At 38.1% G+C, this 25,034-nt stretch overlaps 1 protein-coding gene across 3 annotated transcripts in view; it reads right to left on the reverse strand.

The window, feature by feature from the left end:
- The window catches only part of FNDC3A (fibronectin type III domain containing 3A), a 240,066-nt gene that overhangs the window by 181,616 nt on the left and 33,416 nt on the right, over positions 1-25,034 (reverse strand). For all 3 annotated transcript variants that reach the window (XM_049853006.1, XM_049853004.1, XM_049853005.1), the window contains exon 2: positions 8,458-8,595. In XM_049853006.1, coding sequence (XP_049708963.1) covers positions 8,458-8,556 — 99 coding nt within the window. In that variant the 5' untranslated portion in view covers positions 8,557-8,595. The remainder of the gene's footprint in view (positions 1-8,457; positions 8,596-25,034) is intronic.

The following is a 25,034-nucleotide window of genomic DNA, read 5'->3' on the forward strand; positions in this document are numbered from 1 at the left end:
GGTCCTGTCCTTTTCTGCTTTCTCATCTTGCCTCCAGATAGGAGCTGCCCATTTAGTCTCATGTATCTCCTTGAACTAAGAAGTAAACTCTTCACGAGTATCTTTTTATGACTTATAGTTCAGCCTAATCTTTGTCTGAAGAGCTGGTTTCAGGAATGGTTTTAGTTCTGGGTTAACACGGAGTCCGGGGGCCATGTATTCTGGAGTTCCTCTAGTCTCAGTCAGACCATTAAGTCTGTTCTTTTTACTAGAATTTGAGTTCTGCACCCCGTTAAAAGACCATGGCTAGAAAGGCCACACAAAAGTAATCAGTCACACTGTAGTTGTACACCTGAAAAACAATGAATTGGCAAAAGTTGTGTGATAGATATATTTACAATAATGACAACAACAACAACAACAAAAAGAATAGCTGCTGAGGCTGCTTATATACAACCAAACACCTCACGGGATTTGGTTACTTGGCTTGGAATTTTAGGGTCATGAGTTCATGGGACACCCCAGTTAACTGGTCTAATAACGTGGTTAGGGCTTCTGCTCTACCTCCTAGTTCAATACACAGTACTTGGGGTCTTAAAAGCCTGCAAGCAGCCATCCAAGGCACAACGATTGGTCTCTATTCACCTGGAGCAACAGAGGAAGAAGGAGTCAGGAATAAGAGAAGAATATGGAATGTGTGGCTGTGGTGCAATGGATTGCTTTTATATGGCTTTTCTAGCCATGGCCTTGTAACTCCTACCAAATGACTGGGTGGGCTATGCAGATAAGGTGCTTGTGGCCTACCAAGAGGATCAAACAGCTTGTTAATAATGCAAATAAGGTGGGGGGGGGGGCTGGGACCATGCAAATAAGGTGTATGGAACCCTAACGAGGGCTTCTGTCAGTTTTGCCATCCTGCTAGGCTTAAAACGAGCCATCCTAAAGGTGAAAAGGGGGGACCTCGCTACCACCAAGGAAGAAGAGCCAAGAGTGGAGCGCATCCTTTAGAACTGTGTTCCCTGTGCTGAGAACCTCCTACAGGCCCAAGCACAGAGAGAGAGCTGTAACACCAGAGATGGCACAGGACAGCAAGCAGTAGCGACAGAGAAACACTGGCAGCAGAACCAGGAGACCAGCACGACACAGCACAGCAGGCTTCCTGGCCCACGAAGTGAGGTGGCTACGATAGGCATGCTGACTTACAGAGTAGGAGCTGAGAACTTTTGGGCAGGAGGCTTGGTGGCAGAGTGGGGTGCCTCCAGGCACTTGTCAATGGAGCTAGGCTTGCCAACCCATGGAGTGAGAGAGCTTAGTGCCTGTGGGTGAAGGCTTTCTGGTAGCGTGGGGTGCCTCTGGACACTCACTGGCAGAGTAAAAGAGCTTTGTAACACCTGCCTGAGCAGGGCATTGGCCAGGCAGAGGGTCGAGGGGCCGTGGGCCAGAGAGTTGCCTGCCTGCAAACATGGCTGTGAAGAAGCTGTCCTGATTGAAGAACTATATCCTGAGTAGTTCCTGATCCTGAATTGTAACCTGTTACTTCCCTATTAAACCCCGTAATTGTCTGTGACTTCCGTGTGGCCACTGTAATGAATTATCAAACCCAGCAGAGAAGTAGGGGAGTGCCATGGGACAGCTACTGTCAGAATTGGCAAAAAGGCTGGAGAGGTATGTGTGACCTCCGCTTCACGGGAATAAGCTCTGGGCTGATACTCTCTCCCACTCATGAATCAGAGGAGGTCAGATGGCCCCTCTGTGTCATATTTACGGTGGCTAATTGCCTCCATGAACAACTCCCTCCTTTGCCATGAGACCAGAAGAACTGGATGGTGCCTGGCTACTATTACTGAACATTTTGATCAAAGAGTCCACAGAAGAATCCTGATCAAAGGGGGTGAAATGTAGAACAGAATTTCAAATTCTCACGGACTCCTGACTTTCTGGAGCCATGGAACGATGGATGAACCCCTGAAACTACTGCCCTGAGATAATCTTTAAACCTTTAACCAAAAATGTCCCCTGAAACCATCTTAAAACTGAACAATTGTTGTTAGGTGCCATCAAGTCAGTGAGCACAATTAAGTGTTCTGGAATTCCCATTCTTTGTAATGTTATCCATAATTTGGTATGATCCATGTAGTCGAATGCCTTTGCAGAGTCAACAAAACACAGGTAAACAACCTTTCTAGTATTCTCTGCTTTCAGCCAGGATCCACCTGACATCAGCAACGATATCCCTGGTTCCACGTCCTTTTCTGAATCCAGCCTGAATTTCTGGCAGTTCCCTGTTGATATACTGCTGCAGCCGCTTTTGAATGATTTTCAGCAAAAAAAAAAACTAAACAATAGTTTAGCTTAACTAGTGGGAAAAAAAAAAAGGTCTGCCTTCAGCATTATGCTCTTTTAAGAGCTATCTATATGGGATCAAATTGACAATGGCAACTCGAAAGATTAGATAGGAACCTTAGGGGGCAGTGAGTTTATGATAATGAGGAAAAGGAGGGTGAACGGTTGCACGACTTAAGAAATATAATCAATGTCACTAAATGGTATATGTAGAAACTGTTGGAAGAAAATTCTCTCAAGGACACAGATGCAAAAATATACAACAAAATACCAGCAAATCAAATTCAACAATGTATAAAAAGAATTATACACCAGGACAAAGCGGGTTTATTTCAGGTATTCAAGGCTGGGTCAACATTTGAAAACCAATAAATGTAATTCATCACATTAACAGGCTAAATAAGAAAAATCTTATGATTGTATCAGTAGATGCAGAAAAGGCATCCGATAAAACGTAATATCCATTAATGATAAAAACTCTCAGCAGACAAGAAATGGGGGGAACTTTCTCAACTTGATAAGGAATATCTACAAATACCTACAGTTATCGTTACCATTAACAGTGAGAAACTAAATGCTTTCACCTAAGATTAAGAAAAAGGCAAAGATATCTTCTCTTATCACTTCTAGTCAACATTGTACTGGAAGTCCTAACTACTGCAATAAAATAAGGGAATTAAAGATAACACTGGTTTGAAAGGAAGAAATAAAACTGTCTTCTTTCATGACATGATTCTCTATGTAAAAAAATTCCAAAGAAATGACATAAAATAAAAAAACTCCTAGAACTCATAAGTAAATACAAAGGTTACAGAATACAAAAGTCAACTGCTTTCCTATATATCAGCAATGAACAACTGCAATTTGAAATTAAAAACATAATGCCATATACATTAGCACCAAAAAATATGAAATACATCTAACAAAATATGTACAAGATCTATATGAAAAAATTATGAAACTGTGATGAAAGATATTAAAAATCTAAATAAATGAAGAGATATTCCATGTTCATGAATATGAAGACTAAATACTGTCAGTTCTTCACAACTAGATCGACAGATTAAACGCAATCCCAATCAAAATCCCAGCAAGTTATTTTATGCATATGATACAGTTTACATGGAAAGGTAAAAGACACAGACTAATCAGCACAAAACTGAAGAAAAAGAACAAAGTTAGGTAACTGACATCACCCAGCTTCAAGACTTACTACCCAAACCAAAAAACCAAACCCATTGCCGTCCAGTTGATTCCGACTCATAGCGGCCCTATAGGACAGAGTAGAACTGCCCCATAGAGCTTCCAAGGAGCGCCTGGCAGATTCAAACTGCCGACCTCTTGGTTAGCAGCTGTGGCACTTAACCACTAAACCACCAGGGTTTCCAAGACTTACTATAAAGATACAATAATAAAGACAGTTGTGGTACTGGTTAAAGAAAGACAAATAGATCAATGAAGCAGAACAGAGAGCACAAAAATACACCCACACGAATACAGTCAACTGATCTTTGACAAAACAGCACGGGCAACTCAATGGAGAAAGGTAGTTTTTTCAACAAATGGTGCTGGAACAATTGGAATTCACATGCCCAAAAAAAATCTAGACACAGACTTTACAACTTTCACAAAAAATCAACTCAAAATGGATCATAGGCTTCAATGTAAAACGCAAAACTATAAACCTTCTAGAAGATAACATAGCAGAAAAATCTAGATGACCTTGGGTTTGGAAATGACTTTTTAGACATAACACCAAATGCACGATCCATAAAGAAAAAGTTGGTTTAAGTTGGAGTTCGTTAAAATTAAAAACTTCTCTTCCTCAGAAGATACCGTTAAGAGAAAGAAAAGACAAACCACAGACTGAGAGAAAATATTTGCAAGACACACCTCTAATAAAGGATGTCGCCCAAGATACATAAAGAACTCTTGAAACTCAATAATAAGAAAACAAAACAATCCAATTAAAAATGGACAAAAGATCTGAACAAAGACAATATTACACCAAAAAAGATATCAAAAACACAGAAAAGATGCTCAACATCATGTCATTAGGGAACTGCAAATTAAAACAATTCTATCATATGCCTATTAGAATGATTAAAACGTAAAACACTGACAACACCAAATCAGATGAGGATGTGAAGCAACAGGAACTCTCATTCCCTGCTGCCGGGAATGCAAAATGGTCCACCTACTTTGGAAAACACAGTTTGGCAGTTTCTTACAAGCAAAACAGACTCTTATCAAACAGTCCAATAACTGCACTCCTAGGTATTTACTAATGTGAGTTGAAAATATATACCCACACAAACACTTGTACACGAATGTTTACTGTTGTTAGTTGCTATCAAGTTGATTTCCATTCATGGCAACCCCAGGTGTACAGAGAACTGTGCCATAGGGTTTTCAAGGCTCTGACCTTTTGGAAGCAGACCACTAGGCCTCTCTTCTGAGGCGCCTCTGGGTGAGTTCAAACTGACAATCTTTTGGCAAATAGTTAAGCGCTTAATTGTTTGCTTAACATTTAACAGAACTAAATGTTGCCAGGTCCTGAGCCACCTTCATGGTTGTTGGTATGTTCAAGTCCATTGTTGGGGCAATTGTGTCACTCCATCTCATTGAGAGTTTTCTTCACTTTCACTGACCCTATACTTTACCAGTAAGATTTCTTGTTCTAAGATATATGCACACCCATGTTCACTGCAGCATTGTTTACAATAGCAAAAAGGTGGAAGCAACCAAGGTGCCCATCGACAGATGAATGGATAAATAAATTATGGTATATTCACATAATGGAATACTACACAACAATTAAGAACAATGATGAATCCGTGAAACATTTCATAACATGGAGAAATCTGGAAGGCATTATGGTGAGTGAGATTAGTCAGCTGCAAAAGGACAAATATTGTTATGAGACCACTATTATAAGAACTCTAGAAAAGGTTTAAACACAGAAGAAAATATTCTTCGATGGTTATGAGGGTGGGGAGGGAAAAGGCGGCATATTCACTAATTAGATAGTAGACAAGAACTATTTTGGATGAAGGGCAAGACAACACACAATACAGGAGAGGTCAGCACAACTGGACTAAAGGAAATGCAAAGAAGTTTCCTGAAAAAAAACCGAAAGCTTCAAAGGCCAGAGTAGCAGGGATGGGAGTCTGGGGATTATAGTTTCATATCTAGGTCAACAGGCATAACAAAATGTATTAAGAAAACATTCTGCATCTCAGTTTGGTAAGTGGCGTCCGGGGTCTTAAACGCTAGCAAGTGGCCATCTAAAATGCATCAACTGGTCTCAACCCACCTGGAGGAAAGGAGAATAAAGAACATCAAAGACACAAGGTGGTTAAGAGCCCAAGAGACAGAAAAGGCCACATAAACCAGAGACTCAATCAGCCTGAGACCAAAAGAACTAAATGGTGCCCGGCTATCACCAATGACTGCCCTGACAGGGAACACCACAGAGAATCCCTGATGGAGTAGGGGAACAATGGGATGCAGACCTCAAATTCTCATAAAATCACCAGACTTAATGGTCTGACTGAGACTAGAAGGACCCCGGAGGTTATGGTCCCTGGACCATCTGTTAGCCCAAGACTGGAACCTTTCCGAAAGCCAACTCTTTAGTCAGGGATTAGACTAGACTGTAAGACAGAAAAAAATACTGGTGAGGAGTGAGTTTCTTGGCTCAAGTAGACACATGAGACTATGTGGGCAGCTCCTGTCTGGAGGCGAGATGAGAAGGCAGAGGGGGACAGGAGCTGGTTGAATGGACACAGCAAATACACGGTGGAGAAGAGGAGTGTGGTGTCTAATTAGGGGGAGAGCAGCTAGGAGTACACAGCAAGGTGTATGTAAGTTTTTGTATGAGAGGCTGACTTGATTAGTAAGCTTTCACTTAAAGCGCAACTAAAAAAAAAAAAAAAATTTCCTGTTCTAGTGATTGGTCTTTCCTGATATATCCAAAGTAAGTGAGCCCCCACCCTTGTTTTTAAGGAGCATTCTTCTTGTGCTTCTTCTGAGACTGATTTCTTTGTTCTTCTGGCAGTGCATGGTATATTCAATATTCCCTGCCAACACTACAGTTTGAATGCATCAATTCTTCTCCTGTCTTCCTTTTTCATTATCCAGGTTTCACATGCCTATGAGGTGACTGAAAAGACCATGACTTGGGTCAGACACACCCTAGTCATCAAAGTGACATCTTTGCTTTTTAAAACTTTACAGAGGTCTTTTGCAGCAAATTTGTCCAACACAGTATGTCGCTTGACTTCTTTATTGCCACTTTCATGAATACTGTTGACCCAGACAACTTCGATTTCTTCATTAACTGTGATGATGTTTATCAGTCCAGTTTTGAAGATTTTTGTGAAAGTTTTCTTCACATTCAAGTGTAATCCGTATTGAAGATTGTACTCTTTAACCTTCATCAGCAAGTGCATCAGCATCGTCTTCATTTTCGGCAACCCAGATTGTTTCATCTCCATATCACAAGTTGTTAATGAGTATTTCTCCAATTCTGATAACATATTCTTCTTTATAAAGTCCATTTTACAGATTAAATAGTTCAGCACGCAGATTAAGTAAGTCAGGTAAAAGGATACAATCCTGCTGGACTCCTTTGCCAATTATGAACCATGCAGTATCTTCTTGTTCTGTTCAAATGACTGCCTCTTGATCCATGCAATTAAGTGTTCTAGAATCTCCATTCTTTGTAATGTTTTTCCGTAATTTGTTATGATCCACACAGTTGAATGCCTACATGTAGCAGATTAAACATTCCTAAACCCACTGCCCCTGAGTCGATTCCAAATCCCCTATAGAAAAGAAGAGAACTGCCCCATAGAGTTTTCCAAGGCTGCAATCTTTGCCGAAACAGACTGTCACATTTTTCTTCTGTGCAGCAGCTGGTGGGCTCAGCTGAGTGCTTTAACCACTGTACTACCAGGGCTCCTTAAAACACCCCTAGATCCTCTTGAGATATATGAATACCTACCATATCCATAATTTTGTGGAAAAATATTTTAACAGGCTTAAATTTAACCATAGAAAACAAATTAATGAAATGAATGAGATGCTAAAAGCAATCTCTACACATGAAAATTAAAACCAAGATATACTTTTCAGGCCATGTTTACACCAAAACCGAAAAATTTAGAATCTAAGCCAATTGCTCTTGATTCTTCAATAGCATAGTTAACAAAAGAGCCCCTTTTCTTGTAAACAAGACGCTGAGTTTATAAGTAACAAAATACGATCATTTTTTTCTTGGCTTCCCAAGGAGGCAGTATGAGTACAGGTTAGGAGCACAACCAATTGTGTGATCTTGAACAAGTTATTTAGCTTTTCTGAAACTCATTTTGTTTCATCTGCAAAATAGGGACAGACAGGTGTACCCCTATCTCATAGAATCGTTGAAAGAATTAAATGAGATGATACATATGAACCCCTTAGCCCAATGTTTGTTACACAGTATGCACACAAAATGTTCCTTCTCCTCATCGTTATTTATTATGTCCTTAATTTTTGTTTCCTTACCTACAATACTAAAATACCTAGTAGTTCTGAGAACTAAGCACATTCATTGCCCAGCACATAACAGGCACTCACAAAGTCCGTCATTGCCATCCTTTTAGGATTATTACGAGAATGATGAGTTAATACAACCACCAAACTAAAAGACCAAAGCCACTGCCGTCGAGTTGATTCTGACTCATAGAGACCTTATATAGGCAGTTGTTTTATACTCATGATTTCATACCGATTTGAAATAATGATTTATAATAATCATTAAGGCAAAACATTAAACTTACTTAAAAAAAAAACACTCGTGGACTAATCCATTGTTTGTCTACAGTAAAACAAAAATAAGTTCAGTGGCAACTAAATATGCACACAAGAAATCTGACCATTTATTGGGACATTTTAGAAGTGACTTCAAAAACTGCCTCATTATCTTATAGTCTGATAAAACTAAAGCAACACCTTCAATTGGAGTTTAAAACATGAACGAGCAGGAAGGAACCCACTACTGTGAAGCTTCATTCTATCTTAAATTCACATTCTTTTGAAAGAAATACATGTGTACTAGACATAAGGAAATAAACATTTCAGTTTCCTTACCTGTTGTGTTCCATCTGCACTTACAATAGGGGCAGACAGAAGAGAAATATCACTACTTAAAATCTGAGTTGTATCCAGTAGTGGTGGATGTTCTGCCATTATCAATAAGACATTAATATACCGGATAACCCTCCAACTCTGAAAAACAAAAATATATAGCCATTTGTGTGTACATCTTTAAAATACAATAAATATAATACATTTAAGATTTATCTCAATCTTTAACCTAAAAAAATTCTTTTCAATGGAAATTCTACAGTACTTTTGACTACCTTTTTTCAATCAATAGACCATTTTTATTGAGTATTAAAGGAAATATATTTATTGACCAACTACCATCAACTTATACAGTGAACTAAGGTATATTAAAACTCACATAGCAGCTGCTTCTATTAAAATTCCATGTCTGTGTGTCTCTCTACCCCTTGTCTTTCCATTTATATCTATACAAAACTCACTGAATTTAACCACTACTTCTTGAAAAAGAAAAAAAAAATTTTTTTTTTTCTTTTTCAGCAGAACACAGGGATAAAAAACAGAAAAACCAAATCTGTTACACTGAGTCGATTCCAACTCCTGGGACAGGCACTAAAATATGACATCTGAGTGAGGCAACTCTACCGATATTTTCCTATGACCAGAGAAGGTACCCAATTCCCCTCATCACCCTATTTGGCTTTAGGAACAACTCAAGAAATTAGGATTTCTCACCAATTTTTCAGACAAAACAAAAGAGCAGAGAAATGTGCTTAGAATTAGGATAAGAATCTTCAAGTTTAAAGTTTAAGTTTTAAGCTTTGACATTAGTCACTATATCATTCTAGTCTTACTGTTCTTTTCTAAGTGACACCTACTTTACAATAAACCAAATCATTTCAGTGATATTCAAAAATCTTTAACTGTAGACACAGTGTCATTTAAAAAGACGCGATGTAAGAAATATTAGTCTACCATATATAATGTCAACCAAAACAATGTCAGCAAATTACACGTCAAGATAAGCACAATTAAGCACAAAAGAAAACTTTATTGAATCTACACCAGAAGACAAAAATAAAAAAAACATTTTTGGATGCTTGCAGCATTCTGCAATTCATCATCAGTTAAGGGTCAAGATGTTTAACTTTTGTAAGATATTAAATTCATGTTATTTATTTTAAAATCTTAAATCTATGCAGAAACTCTGATATAAACTGATGTAATCTGAAAACAATTTTCTATTTAAATATGTAAAAACTGCTATAAGATTTTTTAAAATATCCAATACAGGTATCTACTTTAAGATTTTATATTTAAGACCATATAAAATGTATGGAACATTTTATATGTAGCTTCTCATAAAAGCACAAGTCATTTAAAAATGTTTGCATACATAAAAGGGCAAATTTAACTTACTCTATATTGTTATATTTCTTAAAGTCCAATAAAATCACTGAGCACCTTAAAAAGTGTCATATTATTTTCCTCTGTGACATATATAAAGAATTTTAAGATGGGAAAGAGCCAATGTATTCTTTACTTCTTGTATGTCACAAGAAGAAACATTTCAGGAAGTTAACTCAGAATTAACCAAAGAGATTTTCTAAGTGATTCATTTTTATAATCAGAAAATTAAAAAAAAAAAAAACCACTGCGCACTTTTTTTTATTTTACCGTTAAATTCTATTATAGTTTTTACATAATATGTTTAGCTAAAACTACTGACCACCCTTCTTACTTAAATTTTAGAAGACAATGCTAAAGATACAATCATAGTTTCGCTTAGGGAGACAGACTAGAAACTTTTCAAATAGCAACAAGGATTTCTTCTGAAAGTCCTGTTCACTCCAAGCACAGTGCTATTATAGACTGCATCTGGAGCCACATGCTGTATTTTAATGTTATCATTTCACTTAAGATGCTATCTATAATTTTATTCTTTTAAAACTACAGCACATCAAGAATTTCATTAATGAACTGGTTTCTTCTATGGCCATATCCATCACATCGTATGTATAAAGTCAGTTTTATTTAAACTTGCAAACTGGAAACTTAAATCTCCAACTCAAATGCTGCATTTGGAGTCCTGGTGGCACAACTACAAATTCCTTTCATTCTTATGTGGAGGATATTGTCAGTTTCTTCTTTGAATCAATTCCTTTTAATTTTGTGACTGCTCCCCACATCCTTATCTGATCTCGTGACCCACAAACATCCTCCTGTTTTTAAGCTATATACCTATTTTTTATAACGTAATATTTAATATATGCAAAAATGTGTAAGGACTAAAGTACGGCTGTTGTTGCTAACGCTGTGTGCCGTCTGAAAACCCATGAATCCACCACCAAATTTAAGAAATGGCTAGTAAGACTGTGTTTTGTTGTTGAGCATATACACAACAAAACATGCATCAATTCAACAGTTTCTATATGTACAATTCAGTGACACTGATTACACGCTTTGAGTTGTGCAATCATTCTCACCCCCTTTTTCTGAGTTGTTCCTCCCCCATTAACATAAACTCACTGCCCCCCCCCCCACTAAGGTCCTATTCTAACCTTTCGAGTTGTTATTGTCAGTTTAATTCCATATACCAAAACCAAACCACATCTGTTGTCCTTTAGTGGACTCTGACTCATGGCAATCCTGTAGCACAGAGTAGAACTGCCCCATAGCACTTTTAAGGCTGTAATCTTTAAGGAAGCAAATTGCCACATCTTTCTCCCATGGAGCGGGCTGGTAAATTGGAACTGCCGACCTCTGGGTTAGCAGCTGGTCTCTTAACTACTTTGCCACCAGGGTTCCTTTGATGCCCTATAGACAGTTCTTAAAAGAGCATCATGCACAAGGCAGACCTGTTTTTTACTGGTTAAGCTAAACTATTACTAATACTGTTTAAACTATTATATGTTCCACTACAATCTCATCTCTATAGCTTTACCCCTAAAAGGTCATCATAATTCCAAATTTTACATTTATTATTCTCATTTTTCTTTTCTTTCTTTGATAATTCTCAACTTATGTATATCTCTAAATAATATTAAGTTTTGCTTGCTTTTGAGCTTTATTTTTAAAAATGGTATCATATTTGGTATGGTTTTCTACAATAAGCTTTTTTTCCCCCACTTAACCTTGTGTTTCTAAGTTACCCATGTTGATGAGTACAGGAGGCGCTTACTCCTTCTCATACATTCCATTTTATGATTTACCACTATTTATCCAGACTCCTGCCAAAGGTCATTTGGAGTGTTTCCAGTTTTTTTACTATTATGAATAATGGTGTTTTTAACATTTTTGAACATGTCTCCAAGTGCGCATGTGCAAGAGCATTGTAGGAATACAAATGCTGAAACATTAGGTATAAGCCAATGACAAACTCTATTCCAAGGTGGTTCTAACAGTTTTTTTGTTTCAATAATAGTGTACAGATGTTCTCATTCTCCTACATTCTCAACAACACTTCATACTGTCAAAATTTTCATGTTGTAAAATTTAGTGGATATAAAATTGTATCTCATTGGAGGTCAAAATTTGCATTTCTGTGAGGATGAGAACCTTTTCAATATATGTTTATAGGCCATTCATGCTTGTTTTTCCTTATGCTAATACCAAATATATTTACAATAAATCTTAATATCTAGAAGAACTAGTCCTCTCATCTTGTTCTCTAAGAATTTTAGAGTCAGCTTGTTTTACAACAAATCTTTTTTAGGCCCAAATGGTTTCACCTGTGTATTTTACCAAACATTTAAGGAAGAAATAACATTGATCTTATACAAACTATCTCATGAGGACAACATAACCTGATACAAAACTTGACATAAGGAAAAAAAAACTTCCAGGCCAATCTCTCTCATGAACAGAGATATAAGAATTCCAAACAAAAAATTAGCAAACCAAATTATGCAATGTATTAAAAAGATAATGTATCTATCAAAAAATGAACCGAGGACTTGAACAGACATTTCACTAAAGAATATTCAAATGACCAAGAACATGAAAAGATGTTTGACATTATTAAAAATTTATATATATATATTTTAGCCATTAAAAAAAAAAAAAAAAACCAAACCCACTGCTGTTGAGTCGATTTTGACTCATTAGCTATTAGAAAGATACAAATCAAAATCACAATGAGATACCACCTCAATCCTATTAGAAAAGCAAGAATAGAAAAAAAAAAAGGAAATAATAGGTGTTGGTAAGGCTGTGGAAACACTGGATCCCTCATCCACCGCTGGTGTGAATGTAAAATGGAAGAGCCACTCTGGAAAACAGTTGGGTCATTCCTCAGAAAGTTGAACATAGAACTACCGTATGTCCCAGCAATTCCAATTCTAAGTATATACCAAGAAGAAGTGAAATTGAGTATTAATCAGCCATAAGGAGAAACGAAGTCCTGATGCCTGCCACAACATGGATGAACCTTGAAAACCTCACGTTGTTGTTAGGTGCCATCAAATTGGTTCCGACTCATGTACAACAGAATCTAACTGCCTGGTCCTGCGCCATCCTCACAATCATTGTTATGCTTAAGCCCACTGTTGCAGCCACTCCGTCAATTCACCTCATTGAGGATCTTCCTCTTTTTTGTTGACCCTCTACTTTACCAAGCATGATGTCCTCCTCCAGGGACTAATCCCTCCTGACAACATGTCCAAAGTATTTGAGACTTAGTGTCGCCATCCTTGCTTCTAAGGAGCATCCTGGATGTACTTCTTCCAAGACAGATTTGTTTGTTCTTTTGGCAGTCCATGGTATATTCAATATTCTTCACCCACACCACAATTCAAAGGCGTCAATTCTTCTTCGGTCTTCCTTATTCATTGTTCAGCTTTCACATGCATAGGAGGCAGCTGACAAGACCATGGATAGGGTCAGGAGCGCCTTAGTCTTCAAGGTGACCTATTTCCTTTTCAACCCTTCAAAGAGGTCTTTTGCAGCAGATTTGCCCAATGCAATGTGTCTTTTGATTTCTTGACTGCTGTTTCCATGGGTGTTGATTGTGTATCCAAGCAAAATGAAATCCTTGACAACTTAAATCTTTTCCCTATTTATCACTATGTTGCTTATTGGTCCAGTTGTGAGGATTTTTGTTTTATGCTGAGGTGTAAGAAACAATGCCCCACTGCTATTCGTAAGATTTTCACTGGCTAAATCTTTTCAGAAGTAGACTGCTGAGTCCTTCTTCCTAGTCTGTCTTAGTCTGGAAGCTCAGCTGAAACCTGTCCACCATGGGTGATGCTGGTATCTGAATACCGGTGGCATAGCATCCAGCATCAGAGCAATACACCAGCCTCGGCAGTACCACAAACTGACAGACATGTGGGGGGAAAACCTTATACTGAGCAAAATAAGTAAGTTGCAAAAGGACAAATACTGTATGATTTCACCTGAAATAAGCAAATATACAGAAATCAAAAATTATTAGTGGTAATTAGGGGTAAGAGGGAAGGGGAATGGGGAACTTCTGTTTAGGGGGCATTGAGTTTACATTAATGGTGGTAGAATAATTTGGTAAAGGATAGTGAGAATGGTTCCACGACTGGAAGAATGTAATCAACGTCACTGAATTATATACAGAGAAACTGCTGAATTGGTGTATGTTTTGTTGTGTACATTTTCACCAAAAAAAAAAAAAGATAACATACAAAAAGAATTGGGTTATTCTAGGGATACAAGGTTGATTTAACACTCAAAAATTAATCAATGCCAATTCTGCTCCCAAGTAGGAGGTTAACAGATCATTGTAGAAACAACAATTACAAAACTGCATTTTTAAAGGTATCAGAGAGCTCTGGCAGCAATGACAAAGGTGAGCTAATGACTGCTAGTCATTTTATTTTCCTGGGAGCATTTGTCTGATTCTAATTGCTGATCAGGCTTGGACCAGGCAAAAAGCCTCAGCTAAAGTAAAGAGAAACCTTTTAGTGGTCATAAGAGACTGGAGTGACAAATTAGAAAAATCAAGGGCAGGGGCAGGTTAACCAGTAAGCAAGGTACACACACTGGCTTACTTGTGCTTACTTACTAATCTGTAGTACACAATTTCACATATTTGTGCTTACTAATTAATCTGTAGTGCACAATTTCACATGGGTTTCACCACATGATGTGTGATGATGTCCTTCATCCATTATGAAAAATCTATGGCCATTATCTCTTCAAATATTGCTTCTGTCCCATTCTCTCTCCTTTCCTGCTAGAATTCTTAATGCTGGGTTAATTGGCTATCTACATTAAATAAAAAAGAAAAACTTGACTCTACCTCCTCACACCATACACAAAAATTAATGACAGACAAATCTGGGGCAATTTGGGCATCAAAATAAATAACGATGGTAAAGGAATATAAGTGCTGAATATATACTGAATAAGTAAGAACTCATGTGCCTACACTGATATAAATAAGTAAGAATAGGAAGCTCTTAGAGTACATTGATGATAAATTTAGAAGGAATGATGGAATCGAAAAATCACCATTTACCAAATACCATCACAATAACTGATTCAGAGAAGAATCATAAATGAATGCTAAAATCAGGGGGTGAAAGTTTGAGGAGTAACAGGACAGTAACATAATTTCAAAGTCTATCCCTATGTTTAAAAAAAAAAAAAAAGCTGCTGTGGAGTCAATTCTGACTCATGGTAACCCCACATTTGTTAGAGTACAACTGTGCTCCATAGGATTTTCAATGGCTGATTTTTCTGAAGCAGACCACCAGGCCTTTCTTCCAAGGCACCTCTGGGTGGAATCTAACCAACTTTTCAGTTACCAGCTGAGCATGTTAATTATTTGCTTCACCCAGGAACTCCTCTCCCCCTATAACACTTACTGATTACAAAGAGTAAATAAAGGAATAATTTTACATAGAGATGCTCAGCAGACACCACATTAACCCAGTGATCTAAGTTAACATGTCCAGTAATGATATTAATCAACAGCATGTACCTCCTGAAATTATACACTGAGAAGAACTCAGTATCACTTCTGTAGTATTCCCGTCAAAAGTGCATAGCCTGAATATAATTGTGCAGAAGCATCAGACAAACACAAATTGAGGGCCAGTCTACAAAATAACTGGACTACACTGTTTAAAAATATCAAAATCATGAAATTCAAGGAAAAACTAAGGAATGCTCTAGATTAAAAATACTAAAGACATATGAGAACTGAATGTAACTCATCATCTTGGGTTTTCTTTCACTATAAAGAACATTCTCGTGATAAGTGGCAAAAACTGAACAAGGTCTATGGATTAGACAATGGTATTTTGTCAAAGATCATTTCCAGATTTTGATCATTATACTGTGGTTATGTAAGAGAAGTCTTTATTTTTTTTTTTAGAAATATACACTGAAGAATTCAGTGGCAAAGGGGATCACGTCTACAACTTACTCTAAAACGGTTCAGTAAAAAATTCTACACGCAAACATGTACTATTGTGCTGGTAATACAGTTTTCTGGAGAAAAAAAAAAAGTAGTGTTTACCAATTTCCATGGAGTAAATACTTCCATCTTGGCTAATTTCAAGCTACCAATAGTTTAAAAATCAACCTGCAAATATCTAAATTTTTAACAATCATCTTTTGTATGCAAGCACAAGCTCACTTTAGTATATCACTGTTTCTATCTACTGCCTATGTCATAATAGTATAGTAAGATATTAACATTTGGGGAATGTAGGTGAAGAATACCTGGAAATCTCTGTAACTCTTTCGTAAGTCTGAAATGATGTCAAAATAAACAGTATTTTTTTAAACTAATGCCAGATAGACTGCAGATCTGAATGTAAAAGGTAGAACAAAAATGCCTCTAAAAGATAATGCAGAAAAATATCTTCATTACCTTGGGACGGAAAATATTCTGAAGCAGTTTATGTATAAAAACATAGTTCTTAAACCATAAAGAAAAAGAATAAACTGGACTTCATTAAAATTAAAAACTACTATTGATTAAAAATATCTTTAATAGAATGAAAAGGCAAACTACAGAATGAGATTTTTTTTATGTACAACATATAAAACTGAAAAAGAACACATATTTAGAATATATATATAAAAAAAAAGCCTTCTACAAATTGATTTTTTTTAAAAAAGACAACCCAACAGAAAATGGGCAAGAGACTTGAATAGGCTCTTTACAAAAGTAGAAATTCAAGAGGCCAACAAACATATAAAAAGATTCTCAACCTCATTAATCACCAGGAAAAAGTGAATTAAGAATCACTATGACATACTACTACAAACTCACTAGAATGAGAAAAATGAAAAAGTCTGGTAATACCAAGTGTTATGTTATACAGCAACTGCATACATATGGAGTGGGAGTGAAAACTCATAAAATCACTCTGGAAAACTGTCTGATATCATCTCTTAACACTGACATATATATACCCTATTACCCAGTTATGGTCCAGCTATTAGACTCCTAGTATCAACCAAAAAGAACTGCATGCACATAGCACTGAAAGACAAATACAAGGAAGTTCACAGCAGCACCAAACAACCACACTTTTCTGAGAGTAAAAGATAATTGTGGCCAATTAATTCAATCAACTGCAATACAGCAAGAAAAAAATGAATGAACTGACACAGAGAACAACATAGATAAATTTTACAAATACAATGTGAATATAAAAAGATATAAAAAGAATACACGCTGCACAAATAGATCAAATTCGTCTATGGTCTTAAAAGTCAGGATAACAATTGCCTTTAGGGAGAGAGACGAATAGGGACTGGGGGCTGGGGCAAGAAGGCAGTTTCTGAGGTACTGGTACTTTTCTATGTCATGACCTGGGTGGCTGTTACGTGGTAATTACAGTTAGATTATTCATCGAGCTGTACACTGATACATATGCACTTCCCTGTGTGTATTATGAAAACAAAAACCAAACCACACCAGTTTCTGTCAAGTTGACTCCAACTCATGCAACCCTCTGCATGTCAGAATAGAACTGTGTTCCACAGGGTTTTCAGTGGCTGATTTTTTGTAAGTAGATCACCAGGCCTTTCTTCCAAGGTACCTCTGGGTAGGTAAGTTTTGGTTAGCAGCAAGCGTGTTAACCATTTGCCCCACCCAGGAATTCCATGTATGCTTCAATAAAATTATTTCTAAAAATTAAAATGATGCTTGACATAGGTTTTTTTTTTTTTTTTTTTATAATAACTTTTATTAAGCTTCAAGTGAACGTTTACAAATCCAATCAGTCTGTCACATATAAGTTTACATACATCTCACTCCCTACTCCCACTTACTCTCCCCGTCTTGAGTCAGCCCTTTCAGTCTCTCCTTTCTTGACAATTTTGCCGGCTTCCCTCTCTCTCTATCCTCCCATCCCCCCTCCAGACAAGAGTTGCCAACACAATCTCAAGTGTACACCTGATATAATTAGCTCACTCTTCATCAGCGTCTCTCTCCCACCCGCTGACCAGTCCCTTTCATGTCTGATGAGTTGTCTTCAGGGATGGTTCCTGTCCTGTGTCAACAGGAGGTCTGGAGAGCATGACCGCCGGGATTCCTCCAGTCTCAGTCAGACCATTAAGTTTGGTCTTCTTATGAGAATTTGGGGTCTGCATCCCACTGCTCTCCTGCTCCCTCAGGGGTCCTCTGCTGAGCTCCCTGTCAGGGCAGTCATCGATTGTGGCCGGGCACCAACTAGTTCTTCTGGTCTCAGGATGATGTAGGTCTCTGGTTCATGTGGCCCTTTCTGTCTCTTGGGCTCTTAGTTGTCATGTGGACTTGGTGTTCTTCATTTTCCTTTGCTCCAGGTGGGTTGAGACCAATTGCTGCATCTTAGATGGCTGCTTGTTAGCATTTAAGACCCCAGACGCCACATTTCAAAGTGGGATGCAGAATGATTTCATAATAGAATTATTTTGCCAATTGACTTAGAAGTCCCCGCAAACCATGTTCCCCAGACCCCCGCGCTTGCTCCGCTGAGCTTTGAAGCATTCATTTTATCCCGGAAACTTCTTTGCTTTTGGTCCAGTCCAATTGAGCTGACCTTCCATGTATTGAGTGTTGTCTTTCCCTTCACCTAAAGCAGTTCTTATCTACTGATTAATCAATAAAAAACCCTCTCCCACCCTCCCTCCCTCCCCCCCTCGTAACCACAAAAGTATGTGTTCTTCTCAGGTTTACTATTTCTCAAGATCTTATAATAGTGGTCTTATACAGTATTTGTCCTTTTGCCTCTGACTCATTTCACTCAGCATAATGCCTTCCAGGTTCCTCCATGTTATGAAATGTTTCAGAGATTCGTCACTGTTCTTTATCGATGCGTAGTATTCCATTGTGTGAATATACCACAATTTATTTACCCATTCATCCGTTGATGGACACCTTGGTTGCTTCCAACTTTTTGCTATTGTAAACAGAGCTGCAATAAACATGGGTGTGCATATATCTGTTTGTATGAAGGCTCTTGTATCTCTAGGGTATATTCCGAGGAGTGGGATTTCTGGGTTGTATGGTAGTTCTATTTCTAACTGTTTAAGATAACGCCAGATAGATTTCCAAAGTGGTTGTACCATTTTACATTCCCACCAGCAGTGTATGAGAGTTCCAATCTCTCCGCAGCCTCTCCAACATTTATTATTTTGTGTTTTTTGGATTAATGCCAGCCTTGCTGGTGTGAGATGGAATCTCATCGTAGTTTTAATTTGCATTTCTCTAATGGCTAATGATCGAGAGCATTTTCTCATGTATCTGTTGGCTGCCTGAATATCTTCTTTAGAGAAATGTGTGTTCATATCCTTTGCCCACTTCTTGATTGGGTTGTTTGTCTTTTTGTGGTTGAGTTTTGACAGAATCATGTAGATTTTAGAGATCAGGCGCTGGTCGGAGATGTCATAGCTGAAAATTCTTTCCCAATCTGTAGGTGGTCTTTTTACTCTTTTGGTGAAGTCTTTAGATGAGCATAGGTGTTTGATTTTTAGGAGCTCCCAGTTATCGGGTTTCTCTTCATCATTTTTGGTAATGTTTTGTATTCTGTTTATACCTTGTATTAGGGCTCCTAGGGTTGTCCCAATTTTTTCTTCCATGATCTTTATCGTTTTAGTCTTTATGTTTAGGTCTTTGATCCACTTGGAGTTAGTTTTTGTGCATGGTGTGAGGTATGGGTCCTGTTTCATTTTTTTGCAAATGGATATCCAGTTATGCCAGCACCATTTGTTAAAAAGGCTGTCTTTTCCCCAGTTAATTGACACTGGTCCTTTGTCAAATATCAGCTGCTCATACGTGGATGGATCTATGTCTGGGTTCTCAATTCTGTTCCATTGGTCTATGTGTCTGTTGTTGTACCAATACCAGGCTGTTTTGACTACTGTGGCTGTATAATAGGTTCTGAAGTCAGGTAAGGTGAGGCCTCCCACTTTCTTCTTCTTTTTCAGTAGTGCTTTGCTTATCCGGGGCTTTTTTCCCTTCCATATGAAATTGGTGATTTGTTTCTCTATCCCCTTAAAATATGACATTGGAATTTGGATCGGAAGTGCGTTAAATGTATAGATGGCTTTTGGTAGTATAGACATTTTTACTATGTTAAGTCTTCCTATCCATGAGCAAGGTATGTTTTTCCACTTAAGTATGTCCTTTTGAATTTCTTGTAGTAGAGCTTTGTAGTTTTCTTTGTATAGGTCTTTTACATCCTTGGTAAGATTTATTCCTAAGTATCTTATCTTCTTGGGGGCTACCGTGAATGGTATTGATTTGGTTATTTCCTCTTCGGTGTTCTTTTTGTTGATGTAGAGGAATCCAAGTGATTTTTGTATGTTTATTTTATAACCTGAGACTCTGCCAAACTCTTCTATTAGTTTCAGTAGTTTTCTGGAGGATTCCTTAGGGTTTTCTGTGTATATAATCATGTCATCTGCAAATAGTGATAACTTTACTTCTTCCTTGCCAATCCGGATACCTTTTATTTCTTTGTCTAGCCTGATTGCCCTGGCTAAGACTTCCAACACGATGTTGAATAAGAGCGGTGATAAAGGGCATCCTTGTCTGGTTCCCGTTCTCAAGGGAAATGCTTTCAGGTTCTCTCCATTTAGAGTGATATTGGCTGTTGGCTTTGCATAGATGCCCTTTATTATGTTGAGGAATTTTCCTTCAATTCCTATTTTGGTAAGAGTTTTTATCATAAATGGGTGTTGGACTTTGTCAAATGCCTTTTCTGCATCAATTGATAAGATCATGTGGTTTTTGTCTTTTGTTTTATTTATGTGATGGATTACATTAATGGTTTTTCTGATATTAAACCAGCCTTGCATACCTGGTATAAATCCCACTTGATCAGGGTGAATTATTTTTTTGATGTGTTGTTGGATTCTATTGGCTAGAATTTTGTTGAGGATTTTTGCATCAATGTTCATGAGGGATATAGGTCTATAATTTTCTTTTTTTGTAATGTCTTTACCTGGTTTTGGTATCAGGGAGATGGTGGCTTCATAGAATGAGTTGGGTAGTATTCCGTCATTTTCTATGCTTTGGAATACCTTTAGTAGTAGTGGTGTTAACTCTTCTCTGAAAATTTGGTAGAACTCTGCAGTGAAGCCGTCCGGGCCAGGACTTTTTTTTGTTGGGAGTTTTTTGATTACCGTTTCAATCTCTTTTTTTGTTATGGGTCTATTTAGTTGTTCTGCTTCTGAATGTGTTAGTTTAGGTAGGTAGTGTTTTTCAAGGAATTCATCCATTTCTTCTAGGTTTTCAAATTTGTTAGAGTACAATTTTTCATAATAATCTGAAATGATTCTTTTAATTTCATTTGGTTCTGTTGTGATGTGGTCCTTCTCATTTCTTATTCGGGTTATTTGTTTCCTTTCCTGTATTTCTTTAGTCAGTCTAGCCAATGGTTTATCAATTTTGTTAATTTTTTCAAAGAACCAGCTTTTGGCTTTGTTAATTCTTTCAATTGTTTTTCTGTTCTCTAATTCATTTAGTTCAGCTCTAATTTTTATTATTTGTTTTCTTCTGGTGCCTGATGGATTCTTTTGTTGCTCACTTTCTATTTGTTCAAGTTGTAGGGACAGTTCTCTGATTTTGGCTCTTTCTTCTTTTTGTATGTGTGCATTTATTGATATAAATTGACCTCTGAGCACTGCTTTTGCTGTGTCCCAGAGGTTTTGATAGGAAGTATTTTCATTCTCGTTGCTGTCTATGAATTTCCTTATTCCCTCCTTGATGTCTTCTATAACCCAGTCTTTTTTCAGGAGGGTATTGTTCATTTTCCAAGTATTTGATTTCTTTTCCCTCGTTCTTCTGTTATTGATCTCTAGTTTTATTGCCTTGTGGTCTGAGAAGATGCTTTGTAATATTTCGATGTTTTGGACTCTGCAAAGGTTTGTTTTATGACCTAATATGTGGTCTATTCTAGAGAATGTTCCATGTGCGCTAGAAAAAAAAGTATATTTTGCAGCAGTTGGGTGGAGAGTTCTGTATAAGTCAATGAGGTCAAGTTGGTTGATTGTTGTAATTAGATCTTCCGTGTCTCTGTTGAGCTTCTTACTGGATGTCCTGTCCTTCTCCGAAAGGGGTGTGTTGAAGTCTCCTACTATAATTGTGGAGGTATCTATCTCGCTTTTCAGTTCTGTTAAAATTTGATTTATATATCTTGCAGCCCTGTCATTGGGTGCGTAAATATTTAATATGGTTATGTCTTCCTGATCAATTGTCCCTTTTATCATTATATAGTGTCCTTCTTTATCCTTTGTGGTGGATTTAAGTCTAAAGTCTATTTTGTCAGAAATTAATATTGCTACTCCTCTTCTTTTTTGCTTATTGTTTGCTTGATATACTTTTTTCCATCCTTTGAGTTTTAGTTTGTTTGTGTCTCTAAGTCTAAGGTGTGTCTCTTGTAGGCAGCATATAGATGGATCGTGTTTCTTTATCCAGTCTGTGACTCTCTGTCTCTTTATTGGTGCATTTAGTCCATTTACATTCAGGGTAATTATAGATAAATAAGTTTTTAGTGCTGTCATTTTGATGCCTTTTTATGTGTGTTGTTGACAATTTCATTTTTCCACATACTTTTTTGTGCTGAGGCGTTTTTCTTAGTAAATTGTGAGATCCTCACTTTCATAGTGTTTGACTTTATGTTAGTTGAGTCGTTACGTTTTTCTTGGTTTTTGTCTTGAGTTATAGAGTTGTTATACCTTTTTGTGGTTACCTCATTATATACCCCTATTTTTCTAAGTAAAAACCTAACTTGTATTGTTCTATATCGCCTTGTATCACTCTCCATATGGCAGTTCAATGCCTCCTGTATTTAGTCCCTCTTTTTGATTATTGTGATCTTTTACCTATTGACTTCCATGATTCCCTGTTATGTGTATTTTTTTTTAATTAATCTTAATTTGTTTGTTTTTGTGATTTCCCTATTTGAGTTGATATCAGGACGTTCTGTTTTGTGACCTTGTGTTGTGCTGATATCTGATATTATTGGTTCCCTGACCAAACAATATCCTTTAGTATTTCTTGTAGCTTTGGTTTGGTTTTTGCAAATTCTCTAAACTTGTGTTTGTCTGTAAATATCTTAATTTCGCCTTCATATTTCAGAGAGAGTTTTGCTGGATATATGATCCTTGGTTGGCAGTTCTTCTCCTTCAGTGTTCTGTATATGTCGTCCCATTCCCTTCTTGCCTGCATGGTTTCTGCTGAGTAGTCAGAACATATTCTTATTGATTCTCCCTTGAAGGAAACCTTTCTTTTCTCCCTGGCTGCTTTTAAAATTTTCTGTTTATCTTTGGTTTTGGTGAGTTTGATGATAATATGTCTTGGTGTTTTTCTTTTTGGATCAATCTTAAATGGGGTTCGATGAGCATCTTGGATAGATATCCTTTCGTCTTTCATGATGTCAGGGAAGTTTTCTGTCAGAAGTTCTTCAACTATTTTCTCTGTGTTTTCTGTCCCCCCTCCCTGTTCTGGGACTCCAATCACCCGCAGGTTATCCTTCTTGATAGAGTCCCACATAATTCTTAGGGTTTCTTCATTTTTTTTAATTCTTTTATCTGATTTTTTTTCAGCTATGTTGGTGTTGATTCCCTGGTCCTCCAGATGTCCCAGTCTGCATTCTAATTGCTCGAGTCTGCTCCTCTGACTTCCTAGTGTGTTGTCTAATTCTGTTATTTTATTGTTAATCTTTTGGATTTCTACATGTTGTCTCTCTATGGATTCTTGCAACTTATTAATTTTTCCAGTATGTTCTTGAATAATCTTTTTGAGTTCTTCAACAGTTTTATCAGTGTGTTCCTTGGCTTTTTCTGCAGATATCCTAATTTCATTTGTGATATCATTAAGCATTCTGTAAATTAGTTTTTTATATTCTGTATCTGATAATTCCAAAATTGTATCTTCATTTGGGAAAGATTTTGATTCTTTTGTTTGGGGAGTTGGAGAAGCTGTCACGGTCTGCTTCTTTAAGTGGTTTGATATGGATTGTTGTCTCCGAGCCATCACTGGGAAACTAGTTTTTCCAGAAAATCCGCTAAAAAAAAAACTGCAGTCAGATCCCTATCAGAGTTCTCCCTCTGGCTCAGGCTATTCAGATGTTAATGAAGCCGCCTGGGGAGGGTGGGGGAGGGAACAGAGAGATAGGAGAGTAGCACTTCAGAATATAGCCAGAGTTGCTTGTCTTGCTTGGAAAGACTATTATATCTGAGATTCCCGCGGGCGCGTCGCCTATGTGTGCTGTCTGTGTGGAGATTGCCCCCGGGGGGTCTGGCCCGCTGGAGTCACGGTCAGATCCTCCGCTTCCAGCCCCACGCCCAGCGTCAAGGCTCCCCTACTGGGACGGTGCACTCTCGACTCCAAAATCAGTCGCTGCCTCCCGGGGACTTCTCGTCCCTCCAGCCGCGTGGCCGTGCCGTCCCCGTGAACCAGGTGGGCCCCCTCCCGGGGTTAGTTCAGATGGGTGGAGTAGCTCCCCGTGCTTGTGCCGCGACCGAGTGTCCCGGCTGGAACGCTGTTCTCCCCGCTCCAATACCAGTCGCTGCCTCCCGGGGACTTCTCCTACCGGCTGCGTCCCACGCCGCCCGCGCGACCCGGATGGTCACCTTCCCGGGGTTAGTTCAGGGGGTGGAGCAACTCTCCGTGTTTATGGCGTACCTGCGTGCAGTCCAAATCCCTGTGGGACGGTTCCCCGGCTCGGGTGCTGCTCTTTCTGCTCCAAGATCAGTCACTGCCTCCCGGGGACTTCTCCTAACGGCTGCGTCCCACGCCGCCCGTGGAACCGGCTAGTCCCCCTCCCGGGGTTAGTTCAGGGGGGTGGAGCAGGTCTCTGTGCTTGTGCCGTACCTGACTGGTATGCTGGCTCCAGGCTCTGGAAACAATCGCTGCTTCCCCGTATTAGTTCGTTCTCCGTCTCTAAATCTGTTTGTTGTTCAGGGTTCGTAGATTGTTATGTATGTGATCGATTCACTTGTTTTTCCGTGTCTTTGTTGTAAGAGGGATCCGAGGTAGCGTCTGCCTAGTCCGCCATCTTGGCTCCGCCTCCTTGACATAGGTTTTTGTAGGTGTCTTCATAAGGCTAACAGTTTCCTTCTATTGCTGGTGTACTAGAAACTTTTATCATGAATGGATGTTCAATTTTATCAAATACTTT

Source organism: Elephas maximus, chromosome 14 (genome assembly GCF_024166365.1).
Source record: "Elephas maximus indicus isolate mEleMax1 chromosome 14, mEleMax1 primary haplotype, whole genome shotgun sequence".
In the NCBI taxonomy this organism is placed as follows: Eukaryota; Metazoa; Chordata; class Mammalia; order Proboscidea; family Elephantidae; genus Elephas; species Elephas maximus.